Here is a 14,262-nt window from a genome sequence, read left to right on the forward strand (position 1 = left end):
GTTTATGGTTTCTTATCTCAGGAATTTTTTGTCCAGCGAATAGCAGTCTGTTTAGCCAGACGTCCAGGGTGAAATCTTCCTGGCAGAGGCAGGACTTATCTTTTATATTCTAAATTATGTACTAGATATTTACAATTAATTCCCAATACACTACAATCTTATTACACTGTCTAGTTTTGTCCCCATCCAATCTGAGACCCCCAGCATGCCATCCAACATGGGTGACATGAAGAAGAAAGAAATACACCACGCCCCAAATCCTCCATGTTGGTCATGAGCCCCTTAATATAAACATTCTTAGAAATCTGCCTATTCCACATTCTAAAAGTCTAATTTACAGTCTATTTATTTTTGCGCCTTGCATTTCTTCCCTCAATGTTGGTAGATTGTTCCAAGGAGTTAAATCCAGCCTCTGAGACACTTGGGTCTCATTCGGGGGTCTTTGGGGACCCTGCCAAGGGGGTCTTGAGGCCCCCAGGGAAGCCAGGGGAACAGCCTGGACTCCCACACAGCACCACCTTCTTCCTGGCTTTTGGAACGTGTTGCCCCGCAGGCACTGTGCAGCCTCTTCCAGCAAAGCCAGAATGGCTCCCCAGGGAACAATATCAGATTTCTGGAACTGCAGCTCTCGATTACAGCAATGCTTTCTTGTAGCAGGAGATGAACGCAGAAGCTGAGCAGCAAGAGTGGAGCCACACCTCACACCAGGGTCAAGATGTGCCCACAATTTCCACTTAACCACCTCAGGGTGGTGTCTGGAGGGAGCTGTCCCTAGTTCCTCTCACAGCCTTAAAAAACATGCTACTGAGACAACGAGAATTTGATGGTTTGTTTTTCTCTTATGTCCTCTCTTCCTTCAGGAGGAGAACTCCTCAAGCCAATGAAGGAAAGGGTTTGGGCTGCCCTTGTGAATACAGGAGTGCAACCTAAAGGTTTTCATTAAGAAATCTCAGTTAAGAAATTTTCACTGGGGAAGGCTGCTGCTGTAATGGGAAGGTGTCTTAAAGGACAATTTGACTAATGCAAGGTATAACAAATGTCTGCAACAGCAAACAACAGCAAGAAGTCGATGAGCAAAGTCCCAGCCTGTATGACTCCATCCTTTAACCCCTTAGAGCCCGCTTCTGGAGCAGGATCAAATCCCTGCTCCACTCCAGAATACACATCCCAGTGGAGAATTTTTGAGACACAGAGAGGGCACACTATGACACAGGGCTCTCTGTGACAGCAGCAAACTCAAACAGCCTTTCTGAGGAGAACTGAGCCCTTTCTGAGCCCTGTTCCCCTGCACAGATTTAGTGATGAGTCTCACACGGGGACTTCAGCTCCACACCCCTGCTGGGGATGTGGGAGCACGCCACAACGGGATGTTGTGGCCACGGAGAAGATGCTGCACCTCACAAAAGTGCACACGAAGGGATGCTCACAAACTCTCGTTCTGTCTTCAGCCTCAAAGCTGTCGTCTGGGAGAGCAGAACAGCTGACTTTAAGCTGATGAGGAGACTCCTGGAATTTCCCTTGCCTGGCCAGCCACGGCGAGCAGGACCAGAGCTGCTGCAGAGCGCCAGCTCCGGGGCCTGCCTGCGCTTGGCAGCGAGTTGCCATGGCTACAAAGTGAGCTGCTTTGAGAGGGAAAAGACGATATCTGGCCTGGCTGTCAGTCCGCAGCCACCCTGAGAGCCTGGCAGTGCCGTGGCAGAGCGCATTGTAACGGGGAGAGGCCCCGGCGCCTCCAAAAGCCGCCGCCCATTCCAGCGCTCCCGGCTCCCAGGTGCTGCGCACGAACTTTGGAACAGGAAAGCGAAGTAGGTTCCTGAGCTGTTCCAGGAATCGAGGAAGAACTGAGCACTTTTCCCACCTTCACTGTCGTTGGAGGGCTCTTGTCCCCATTCCCATTCCCCGGCCAGCTGCTGGCACGGGGAAAGCTGTGCCTGTCCCCACCATCTCCATCTCCTGGGTACTACTGAGCTGACGCACAAAGCTGTCCTTGGGCCACATCCAGAGCTTTGTCTCACTCCTCAGCACGGCTTGGCAGGCTCACCATTCCCTCTCTCCAAAGTGTACCTCTGCCTCAAGAAGGCTTTTTTTAGAATGCAGCCAGGCACTGACAGTATGGTGTTAAGGGTGAAGTGTGGGCACACAGCTGCATGTAGAAATCTCTTGGCCATGGATTAGTTTTTAGCTCCTTGTTCTGCCTTTAAAAGGACAAAAAGAGAAAAATAAAACAAACAAAGTGCAAAACACAGGAAGGGAGAAAGAAGAAAGAAAAGAAAAAGAAGAAGGAAAATAAAAGGAAAAATAAGAAGGAAAAGGAAATGGAGTAAAAATTCTTAAAAAATCAAGCAGATCCCATGCCTTCACCAGGTGGCACATATTTTAAGTGTTTCAAGGGAAAATAAAGAATTAATCAACAGACTATGCCCCAAGACTATAATCCCTCTTCTGCCAGTTTGGCTCTAGTTTGCAATTAGTAGTAAGAAGTGCATTTAAAAAAATTAAACAGGCTCTGTATTACTGGCATTTCATCTGTGCCCTCGCATGTGTACTGGCAGAATACCCCGTGCATCAAATTTTAATTGCAGTTCTGAGGTTACAACACTGATTCTTTTATTTATAGCAGTGAACCATCACTGCTACAGTGCTGCGTTTTACCTGTTAAAACTGAAGTCTGAAAAAAACAGGATGCATCTGACAGAGTTCACAGCAGATTGCTCTCTCTCAGCTGTAAGAGGACTGATATTTTCCCCATGCGTCTCTCTTCACATGACCTGAGAACAGCCTGGACACTGATTTCACAGAATGATTTTTATTTTTCATATTTCTCTACCCTGCTGCATCTTATCTCAGGCCCAACACAACAGCAATCCTTCACTTCCAAGTGCAGGATCCATCAGCCCATCTTTTTGGATGTGGCGACTCTAGTAACTCTTCACAGAGCAAAAATCTCATTGGTACATCCTCAGTGGACTTTACAACCCAATGAGTTGAAAAAATAAAAATAGACCTTAAAAGTCCTTATTTTCCCCTGTAGCTGTAGAAAGCCAAATACCAAAGTTAAGTTATATTAAAAGGGCATTGCATAATTTTAAGAATCTTACCACTCAATTTTCTTTGCCACCTGTTCCAAAATTTGTAGAAATAGTGACACAAATCAAATCCGAGTGACAGGTGAAAAAAAATTTAGGCAAGGCAAGATAATAACTAAAACTTCTGTGTTTTCAATCTCAGAAAGGATTAGTATCTTAGGCAAAGAAAGATCATCTATCTTGAACAACATAAAGTTAGAAGTTCCACTGCATGTGGAAGTATGGTCCCACCCACAGGGCAGGGAAACGTGCACCCCAATTTCCTGGCCAGCTCACTTTCAGGATGCCTTTTACCAACAGAACTGGCGCTGCCAGCATGGTTACTTCTGCCTTCATGCACTGCTCAAGCTTCTAATTCATATTAAATTGGAGACTGAAGCTTGAGGTTACTATTTGAGCTGTATGTCTCCCCACATTTGCACAACAGGATGGCTTTACATGCAAATAACCAGATTTTTTTCCCCCACTTTTCCATACATGTCACACCACACATAGAGCCTCACAGACAAGGCTCTCTACGTGCTGCAGGAAAGGGGACAAGACTTCCAACAACATGATATCGTCACTTGTTTTTGTAACAAGTTTTGCTGCTGCAAGGGGGAAGAGGGAGCTGTAAGCCCTGGCAGCAGACAGGATGAGATGAGCAATAGGGAGGAAATGAGTCACAGCCCCAGAGGGTCAAAGGAAGCTCCCCAGAGAAGAGACAGGAGAAATCAAAGTCTGCTGTCCTCCTGGGACCCTCTGAAGAAGAGGAGACACAAGCTGGGACAAAGGGTACTACTGGACAGGAGAACCCACCACTATCATGCCACTGATGCTCGAAGCCATTTTGAGCTGTGGAAGGGCTTTGTAGGTCTAAGATCTTAACTCCTCAGATTCTGTCTTTCTGCTACATCTTTCAGTATTTCTCAGTATGGTAGGGAGATGCTTGAGACTCACAAATATCATCAGAGAATTAGAATAAAAAGCTGAATAATGTAATTTAATCAAAGTAATGATTCATAGTTGACACTGTTTTGATTCCCAGGAATGGTAGAAACCGGGGTACACCACAGACCTTTTCTGGGGGACTTGGGGCTGAGGACACAAAAGCCTGTGTACAGCAATTATTAACCCAGGTATGAGTTACCTTGAATGAATCTGCATTGCCAGAAGGACAATTCAAAGCATCCAGTAGTCAAAAAAAAAAAAAAAAAAAAAAAAAAAAAAAAAAAAAAAAAAAAAAAAAAAAAAAAAAAGGTGAAAAGCACGGCAGTGAAATTTATTGGGAAACGTCTAGAAACGTTTAACAGACATCTTCAGCTGTGAAAGACAAGGCTATAAAGTCTAGTACCTCCTGGATGTGTGGTGTAGCTGATTTTGGGATGTTTTGCAGAGCCCTGGTCCACACGGTGAGGAGATGGAGAGGAGGGGAGGCAGCGCAGCGCAACCGACAGGAGGGAGGCTCCCCCAACAGCACAAGCACAGTAGTGCCCAACTTGTCCCAAACACGTCGTTTCTCTGCTCAGAAATTCAGATCCGAGCTAGAGAACCTTCCCGCACAAGATTTCTGGCAAGACAAACAAGAAAAACAAAGAGTACAAGTACAGTCTTGTCAACAAGTCGGTGCAGCGGAGCCCGGCTCATCTGCAGAGTCAGGGTAGGGAAAGGAAAGTTTCAGCTTTAACAACACAGTCCGGGCACTGCTGGGGGTGAGTCATGCCTTGAGCATCTCATAAAGTCTGCTCTGTAAACACGGCAGGCAGCGAGGAGCAGCGAGGAACGGCAAGATTGCTGCAAGAGGGAGAAAAATCACCCGGCAGCCAAGCACCCACTCCTGCCAACCCTGGGTACAGGGCGTCCACCTCAAAGATAAATAAACCATCGTCCAAGCAAAGGGCTACTCTCCCTCTCAGATCCCTGCCATTTCCTCAAGCTCTACAGTGCTGTGGAATTCCCCTTCGCGTTTTGTTTTGTGGGCTGTGCTTAAAATTTCCCATCTTCACGGGCGTCCTGGTTCCCCCATTCTCTGTTCGGAATGCGGAGTCATTCCCCGGCTCTCGCTGCAAGCCCACACGGTTCGGACAGCAGGGGCAGAGGATGTAGAGGGAACGTCTGTGCCAGTATCACCGCACGGATACAGGCACACTGGCACTGAACCCTTCAAACTATTTGTTCTTCACTAATTCCCATTCTGGTTGCGAGCACTGGCAGCGGGTTTGGCATTTAAAAGGATGTTAAAAGGATCGGTTATCTTCTGGCAACAGCACACAATGCTGGCAGAGCTTTCTGGAGCCTTTTTTAAAATGAAAACGTGGCTCTCATGATTTATCCATTTTTTCCCTACAGTGGGAAAGGGGATTTTCACAGGTTCAGGTATCTTAACCTGGCTCATGCAAAGTATTGTTTCCACACTTTACTGTTGATGAAATAACGTTTTTGGACTTGATCTGAAACTTAACCGAGCAGCAGTGGAAAGCCAGTACTTGCAGTGAGGTTTGAAGCTGGTCCCTGGTAAGAACAAATGACCATATTTCCTCCAGCTGCGGCAAATTCTGAGGGGTGGAGGAGGATTTTGATTTCCTGGTCTCCCTAGTAGGTGGGTGCTCACACTCATACTGTGTTATTTGCAAAAGTATTCTATTTTAAGGATCTGAAGAGCAGGATGCATTTATTTTCCCACTCAAGGATGTTATTTTTGCCACATTTAATAACAGCACATTAATTATTTAGCTTATTGCTTCACCCCAAAACTGCTGTGCGGCTGGCCTGGTGCCTCAGGAGAGCAGAGCAGGACAGATCTGTCACGGAGCTCACTGAGGCGAGTCACAGCAGAGCTGTGAGGGGAGCAGCAGGCATGGGGTATCATCCACCTCCCAGCACGAATACCGGGGCTCTAGCCCCTCTTCCCCACCAGAGAGCTTCTCTGCTCCTCATCCAAAAGCAGCCTGGGAATTTGGACACGGGGCAGGGGAACTCTGCTGGTGTACAGCATCACTGTGGGCAGCAGGGGTGGCCAGACTGGTTCTGGCAGCACAGTGGGTCTGTCCCGTGCAGTGCCATCACAAGGCACTCCACGCAAAACAAATCCATTTCCTCAAGCAGAGGACCTCCTGTCACTCCTTTGCTGCTCCGTGGCAACTTGAATCACTTCAGACAACATTTGGGGTTGCTGTACACAAAACCTAAGTTCCCCCAGAACCACCGTGAATTTGTTATGCACGCACGTTTGTGTCACACTTTTGATGTGTCTGCAGATGGAGTTTTGTCACCTTCACAACACCCACAGGCAGCTCTGGGGTGGTCATTGCCCACAGGGAGCTGAGCATCACCTCAGCTCACAGGGCTGTCTGGCCCCTTCAGCCTGCCTCGGAGAAGTAGCATGTGGCTCTTCGTAGAAGCGACACATTTGCAAGTTTGTGATGTTCAAAACCTCCCTCCCCTCCCTGTCACAGCTTATAACGATTTGCATGTCAGCTGCATGTAAATCGTGCTGGGCTGCTCTACCAAGTGGTTTCACCACAAATCAAGTTCTCTGAACTCCTCCTGCTCCCAAATATACACGGAAATGGGTTTTGTCGCACTGCAGGGCTGCCCCACTGCACATCTCATGGCAAACACTAACCCAGCAGATTAAAAGAGAAAGGATGAACTGAGAACTGCTCCCACGGGAAAGTGGTGTGTGCTGAAGTGTAGAATCTACACGATTTTTTTGGCTCCATTAATGCCATATGTCTGATGAGCAGGAAAGGAAGCTGCTGCAAGGAGGAATGTCCTCAGGCAATGTATGGCAGAGCCTTTCACACAGCCAAGCTGCACTGGTTGCTGTAGCCCTGGAGCTCACTTATCTCAGGTTCAGCTCAATGCCCATTCAATCTCCTTGCTTGTTTTTTTTTAACTATGAAAAATGTCTGCTGCCCTCAGAGCAACACACAGCTGTAAAATATTTTCCATGCTGCCCATGTTTCCTTTCTGAGCAATCCCAGTTCCATGTATTCATGGATTTCTGAAGCAAGGAATAATTTACTGCGAAGCAGTGTTGCAATTTACCACAAAACATTCCTGTGCTGGCGTGTCCTTAGTTTGGCTTCCTTTGTGTGGTTTTGACTGGAAGTCGTGCTTCTTAAGAGGCACCGAGGGTGGCATTAATTTAAGAAAACACCAGTCAAACTTTATCTGTAGGGAGCTATCATGCCAACAATTGAGAAGAACTGAGGAAACATATGAGGAGGGAAGTAATGGCAGAGTAGTGGATATAATGGATTCAGGAAGGCAGGCTGTAAGCAGATACATGGTTGTTAATATTAATGCAGCTTTTATTGATGTCACTTTCAGAAGAGGCACCAGTTAACCAAGTTAAACACAGGATGAACCAGATGCTAACAAGGCTGATAAAAGCTCCACATCCACCAGCCCCCATCCAGCCAATCTGCAATTATTGAGCAGACAGAGCTATGAATTGTAATTTCCCTGTCTCTCAACAGGAATTTCTTATTTGCCAGAGGGTTTTTTTCCACACTGTCACAAGTGCAGAAAGAAATACTATGGAAGTACTCTTGTAATTACTGACATTTTGTTTCACAGGCAGCTGCTGAAAGAATACAAGAAGAATCACAGCATCACAAAATAATTGAAGTTGTAAAAGACCCTTGAGATCCTCGAAATCAACTCTTAACCCAGCACTGCCAAGACCAACACTAAACCTTGTCCCCAAGTGCCACATTTACATGTCTTTTAAATCCCTCCAGGGATGGTGACTCCACCCTTCCCTTTGCAGCATCACTCTCCAAAAAACATAGGATCAGGGAAGAATTTTCAAACCCTAGGAGGAAGCAGAAGAGGCATTTCTTCAGTCCTAGCAAAAGAGCATTTTGTTTTATAACAACCAGCACTGTCCAGTTCCCTCCCAGAAACACAGTCCTGAAAACCCCAAGCTGCAAAATCTTTTTTTTTTTTGTATTACAGGGTCATGGCCTGTACAGAACTCTGTGCTGTTTCTGTCACTGACAACTACAGATGATACCCAGATACAAGCTGCTGTTCTGGATAACCCTTGCAAAAGCTGAGTGGAGGCAGGTGGAAGAGGTTTTTTCCTCACATTCCTCTCTAGATGATCTCCAAGGTTTCTGTAAAAATTCTGCCTTACGCTAGCATTTTGGTGTGTAACTTCATTGCAAATTTATTATACCTATCAGTACTGTTTTTGAGTTATTCTTCTTCAGTGTTTAGTCATTAATCCTTTATTCTACCTGTGAATCATGGGAACATTGGTTTGTGATATAGTGCATTACATCTTGTACAAATTGCAAAATATTTATGTATGTATGCACACTATATATAAAGTAGTTGAGAATTACCTTTAATTTTGCTTTTGGATTAGTTATAAACTGTATTTTAATTTGGCTTGGGCTTTTTTCAACCTTGATTGCATGTGTATCTGTGCATGGGCTAGACAGCAAGAAAAAGAAAAGACAAACCAAAACATAAGCAGGGATGTGATGACATGTAAAACCTTCCCTTCATCACCTTGGCATTAAAAGTCATCTACTGGATCTTTGCAAATCAAAGCAGACAATTTTTAACTTCTTTTGCCGGATACATTTAAGAAAACCACAACCCTTTTTCACAACTCTTCCTCTTAATACCAAGAATCTCATGACTAATTTCACCTCAAGAAGGGTACTGCCCTGAGGGGAGCATTGTTCACCTTGATGATTAAAGATAAGTGCACTGTGGCACTGAAGGGAATGCTATCAGTCTCAAGCAAATCACTGTTTCTGTAGCAAATGGAGACTAAGTGAGAAAATGCCCAAGGAGTCTTTAATCCCTTGCGTGGATTTTATAACTTGGCATAGATCAAAACATTTTCCAAAAATCCGCACGTTGACAGTGTAAGCTATACTTAAAAGCTATATGTTTTATTTTGTTAGCATGGAGACTTCTATTGATTTCGAAACCCTGCTGTAAAAAGAGTTCAAAGTATATTTCTAAACACACAAGGCTTTTCTGTCTCAGCTCTCACAGAACTCACTAATCTGCAATTTCTACCTACAGACTACTCTAATTTTACAGTTTAAGAATCCAAGATGAATGGTATTGTCATTTTCATACGTATTAACCTTTACAAATCAGGCTTACAAAAAATCAGTAAGGCTTAGTTCATATATTTTTCGTATTTTCACAATTCAACTTACACCTGAGAGAATGTACCTCATACTGGGAAAGTTCTTTTCAGATAAAGCCAGTACCCAGATATGAGCTGCAGGCTGGCCACTCCTGCATAGCTGCAATATTTGACATTCACTGGGGCAACGCCTCACTCATTGTGCTGCTCTTCCTTGTGGACTCACTTTGGGGTCACAGCCTCATCAGAATCTGTATTGAGTCCAGAAATATGCCTGTGATTTGCTAAAAGCCTAACTTATGGATGGTGTGGTTTTCAAGTAAATTTGAATTTCTGCTGACTCCCAAACTGACAGCACTCTTTGGCTTCCCCAGCAGAAGCTGGGGAGAGACCAGAGGACCAAACACACCTGAGTGGAACACAATCCAGGATGATGAAGGCTACAATTTTTTTTTCCCTTATGGTTGTGCGTGATGCATTGTACTAAACTTTGAGATTGGCTGCATTAGATAAAAATTTTCACACATATCACCCAAATCTGGCTCCAGAAATTATTCAAGATTAATTTCAAAATGGTTTTGGTTTTTAATTAATGTTCAACTGAGTATTTAGGGAATTACAAAATATCAAACCTCAAGGAAGACTAATTTTCTCTTCGTTGGTGTCTTCTGTCTGAGGGGAAGAAAATCTCCACTCAGGAATGGGATGGCGTCCAGCAGGAAAAACTCTCTGTAAACTACCAGAGGACATACAATTCATATGATAAAAGATGCTTATAATGTGTGCAAAAATATACTTATCTACAGATAAGGAAAAAAACCTTCATTTTCAATAGTAAGGATTGGCATTATTGCTTTCCAGAGCAAGAATGATATAAAACTAGGCTTATCAACAAACAGAAATCCATGACTTAAAATTCTAATTTCTATTTATTGAACATGCTATGAATAAAAACAGTAGCAGAAGAAATGAAATGCATTTGCTCGTCTTTGTTACTGTGGGTGTGATAAAACAGGGACTGAACACACCAGATTAAAAAGAAAAAAAAAAAGTAAATCCTGATGGTTTTGGTTTCAGAGGAAGACAAAAGAACAAGAACTTGTAATGAGATTCTTTCTAAGCCACAGGAAAAAAGAAATTTTAAAAAAACTATTTGTGTAACTAATTTTTATGCTAAGACTTCTTTTAAATTACTCTAGATAAAAATCCAGTTACACAGGAGATTTTGTTCTTTATTTTGTAGATTTTGTGAATGACTCATAAGCTTGCAGTCATACCATTATGCAAGTTATATTAATAAAAAATGTATGCTTGGCAAAAATTTCATCCCATCCTGCCAGAATTTTGAGCACCTTTTTATTGAGAGGCATTTGACGTCAACTGGTGCCCTTTGGAGATGATGCATGGTGAGGAAAATGAATCTGTGATTCTTCATTCCAATTTTAGTCTCCTAATATCTTGAATTGCATGGAAATGTATCCATGACTATTAAAAGCACACCACAAACTCTTTTTGAATACTTGTTCACATCACACATCATTGCAGTAAAGAACAACCTGTCAACTCCTGATGTGGTCACCTACTCTTTTTCCAGCCAATAAACATTGAAAAAACTGCTGTTTGTGCTGTCCATCACTTCTTGCATGTGTTTCTGATCAGCCCTGTGTAGAACTTCATGGCTAATGCCATGTAAAATCTCAGCAAGCCTCAGTGGACTTGTTCACTTGCACATGTTCTGAAGGAATAAGTAGAAACCATGACAGAAGACAATGTGATTTTGATACAACACACTTGTATGCTGATGCAAGGAAAACTTATTTTTTCCTAATTAAAGATTGACTTGGATAATTACTAGCAACTGCTCCACTCAAGTACCCAAATCTTTACTCAAATGAGTAAGTTGCTGCAGTGGTGTTTAGGCCTGCAGTATTTAAAATGGTGACTCAGGCATCCATCAGCTAACTCTTCTTCTGTCAGACAAACAAGAACCTGCTTTACCATCCCCAGGTAAATATGTGCTGCCTACATCCTTTACATATACAAGTGATCTCAACCAGTTAAGAATAAATTTAGGAAGAAATTAATAATAAACAGTGGTAGAAGCAACAATGCCAAGCCCTTGGCCTTAAAGCAAGATTTCCTAGCAAGGCTGGATGGAGCCCAGCCAGTTTCAAAATACTGCAACAGCTGCAGGAACTGGGGCAAGTGTCGGCCAGCTCCCCTGCTCCCCACAGCAGAGCTCAGACCTCATTTATAAACTGAACCTACCAGCAGAGCTGGATTGGGTGATGTGCTTCTGGGTCAGCAGAACTCTGCATGTCTAGCATGATGCAGGCTGACATCACCGAGGGTTTCAGGTGTTACTGCTCCGTTCCTGTGCAGCTCCACCACTCCAATTCCTGCCAGCTTTGGCTGATGGTCATCAGGCACATCGCAAGAAGATGGGTGACGGCTCCTGAGGGCTCCCTAGGGCTGCCTGAAGGAATGCAGCACAATCTGATAGATCTGTCAGAGTGACCCCAGCTACACCCACACACATCTGCCCCATGTGGATTTTAAACATGGCCCTTGCCTCCACCTCCTCTGGAGCACCTTGCCTAGGTGCCACATGCTGAAACACTTCAGAGTCAGCCACAAATCTGCATGGAACTAATCAGAAAGGAAAAGCAGGGACAGCTTTAGGCAGATCCATTTGAACATTCCCTCTCTCTCCACAGAACAAAGTCATTTGGCAAGAGCTCAGGGGAGGCCTCACCCACTAGTCTCTGGTCTGGTAGCCAAGGGCATGGGTACTAATTGGGTTTGCAGGCTTCCTAGCATGCGAATTAGTCCTACTGCCTCTTCGCTAAGGAAGTAGATGATGAGCACTCCCTAAAGACTGGGACACATCTCCTTCCTCTTGCTGATAGTCTCCTGACACATGAAAGCTTTGAGGAGCTGCTGCTGTTATCCCTTCAGAGCAGTGCAACTCATCCAACAGCTGTTCCATCCATCCAGCCCAAGCCTGGGGCTCCCTGGCACAGAACACCCCAAACACGAACTTTTTTAACTGCACACAACCTGGCAAGACAAACCCGTCAAACGGTGCCCATTCCTGCGCACAACACTTGTGTTTTCCATTTTAGAACCTGACCAGCAACAAACCCCCTGGATGTGAGGGTTACCACCACATCAATCCAAAGGCTGCCCATGTTTGTGTGGTGGGAACGAGTTCTCTCCAAGGTGACGGCCAAGGCTGGAGCCAGCTGGGATGGCACAGCTCTAGGGGAGCTGGCATAGGAGCCACAGGCAGGGATGCAAAGGCTGGGGAAGGAGGCTGTCATACGAACAGGGTGCCCAGTTTGGAAGGAAGCTGGCACAGGAGCCGGGGAGAGGCTGTGGAAGAGAAGGGTGTTTGGAGCGGTCCCAAGCACCCTCCGCCCGGCTCCATCCCGGGAGAAGGGAAAAATCCTCGCTGGCGGCTGCCATGGAGCCTGGAGCCGCCTAGGGTCGGCTGTCGACATCAAATGCTTTTCCAAGGGGAATGACCTTTCGTGACGAGAAAAACGTCTGCGCGCTCTTCCCCCTACCCTCCCCAAAAAACACTGTTTTAAAAATCCCTCTCTCGCTCCAGCTGAGCACCGTCCTACCACAGCCTCCCGGCTACCTCATCCCGGCCCCGCGGCACCCCGCCCCGGCTCCCCCGTCCAGGCCCCGGCAGGAAGGGGAGGGACCGGCGGCCGCTCCAGCCGCCCGTGGAGCTGGGAGACACTGGGAGCCACCGGGAGCCGCCGCTGCTCTTCCCCGCCATCGACATGGCAGCGCCTGCAGCGGTAAGGCGGGCCCAGGGATGCGGGGAGGGGTGTGAGGAGGGCGGCAATGCCGCTCCTAGCTTCCCCCAGGTGCCCCGCGGCCCTGGCGGGGGAGCGGCTCCACCGGGCACCGCCCTGGACGCGTCCTGGGCCGGGCCGGGCCGGGCAGGGCAGTGCAGACAGGGCAGGAGGAGCAGCCGCAGCCGCGCCATGGCTTTTGCCCGCTGGTGGTACGCTATGGTGAGTGCGGGGGAAGCCCCGGCAGGGCCGGAGCGTCCCGGACGGGGGCGGGGAGTAGCGGGATGGGGCGCGCGGTCGGGATGCTCCCGGCGATCGGTATGGAGAAGGGGGTAAGGAAAGATGGTTGTGATGCGGTTGGAGGCGAGACAGCGCTTTAAAAAACAACAACAAAAAAAAAAAGTCCCAGAACTTCAGGTCGCGGTGCGCTCCGGTTGTCCCTCCGCATCCCATCCGCTGTCAGAAAGCGACACAGAAATCTGGGGTTTTGGTGCTGTTCGCAGTTTTCTTCGTCGCCCTAGTAACGCAGGCTAGCGGGGTGGTGAAACCGCGCTGAACGCGTTATGACAGGATTTAATGTGGTAGTGTTCCTGTTTTGGGAAAAACTGCGCTGCGCCTTTTTCCAGGAGCCTGCTCCTCACTGCCGGTGGGTGGTGGCTGTGGTAGTGAAGAGCCAGATCCTCCGTGAACAAACCACAGCTCTCTGACGGCTCCGTGTGGTTTGGATGGACTTGGGTTGCTGCTCATTACTGTGATGAGCCCGCCACTGCTTTAAAAGGCTTTAAAAAGCCTTTTAGAAACCTTTATGGTTTATTACACATAGGAGGAAGCTGTTGGTCTCTGAATAGAATGATGAAAAGGAAAAAAGTTTGCATTCTGTTGAAGTTTTACAGGAGGTATATGTTGTGAAATGTTGGTTTAAATCTTTAAAATTTTAAGAAAATACCACTTTAATGTAGTTCCTAAATATGAGATCAGGTTGATGAAATCTCTTGAAGTTATAACTGCACTTTTAAGTTGCCCCATGTGGCTTGGATCAGTTTTTTAGCAGCTTTTTCAGGTATCAGTCGTTGTGTCAAATCAGTGTGGTGGAGGTGACACAAAATCACAAAGGGGAAAGTTTGAGAACTACTGCACTAGGCCTTGTTTGCTCTGTGTCATTGCATCCAGAAAAGATATTTAAATACAGCTATATGTGGTCAGGTAAGAAAGTTGCTCCCACAGCTGCTCTTTTGGAAACCCCTGGTTGTGGTTTTTGGCACTT

At 46.0% G+C, this 14,262-nt stretch overlaps 1 protein-coding gene and 1 long non-coding RNA gene across 12 annotated transcripts in view; one reads left to right on the forward strand and one right to left on the reverse strand.

The window, feature by feature from the left end:
- Positions 1–7,358: 7,358 nt before the first annotated feature.
- LOC130265616 (uncharacterized) lies at positions 7,359–12,980 on the reverse strand. The gene is made up of 3 exons (XR_008842637.1): positions 11,458–12,980; positions 9,822–9,925; positions 7,359–7,887 (listed from the first exon to the last, which is right to left on the reverse strand). It is a non-coding gene; the product is annotated as an uncharacterized LOC130265616 (long non-coding RNA).
- The window catches only part of CAST (calpastatin), a 47,925-nt gene continuing 46,626 nt past the window's right edge, over positions 12,964–14,262 (forward strand). For 8 of the 11 annotated variants that reach the window (XM_056514801.1, XM_056514805.1, XM_056514807.1 and 5 more), the window contains exon 1: positions 13,119–13,220. In XM_056514801.1, coding sequence (XP_056370776.1) covers positions 13,191–13,220 — 30 coding nt within the window. In that variant the 5' untranslated portion in view covers positions 13,119–13,190. Of the gene's footprint in view, positions 13,221–14,262 lie in introns of all 11 variants that reach the window. The other 3 variants (XM_056514800.1, XM_056514804.1, XM_056514802.1) reach the window with 2 other exon arrangements.

The sequence above is a fragment of the Oenanthe melanoleuca genome, chromosome Z, assembly GCF_029582105.1.
Source record: "Oenanthe melanoleuca isolate GR-GAL-2019-014 chromosome Z, OMel1.0, whole genome shotgun sequence".
NCBI lineage: Eukaryota > Metazoa > Chordata > Aves > Passeriformes > Muscicapidae > Oenanthe > Oenanthe melanoleuca.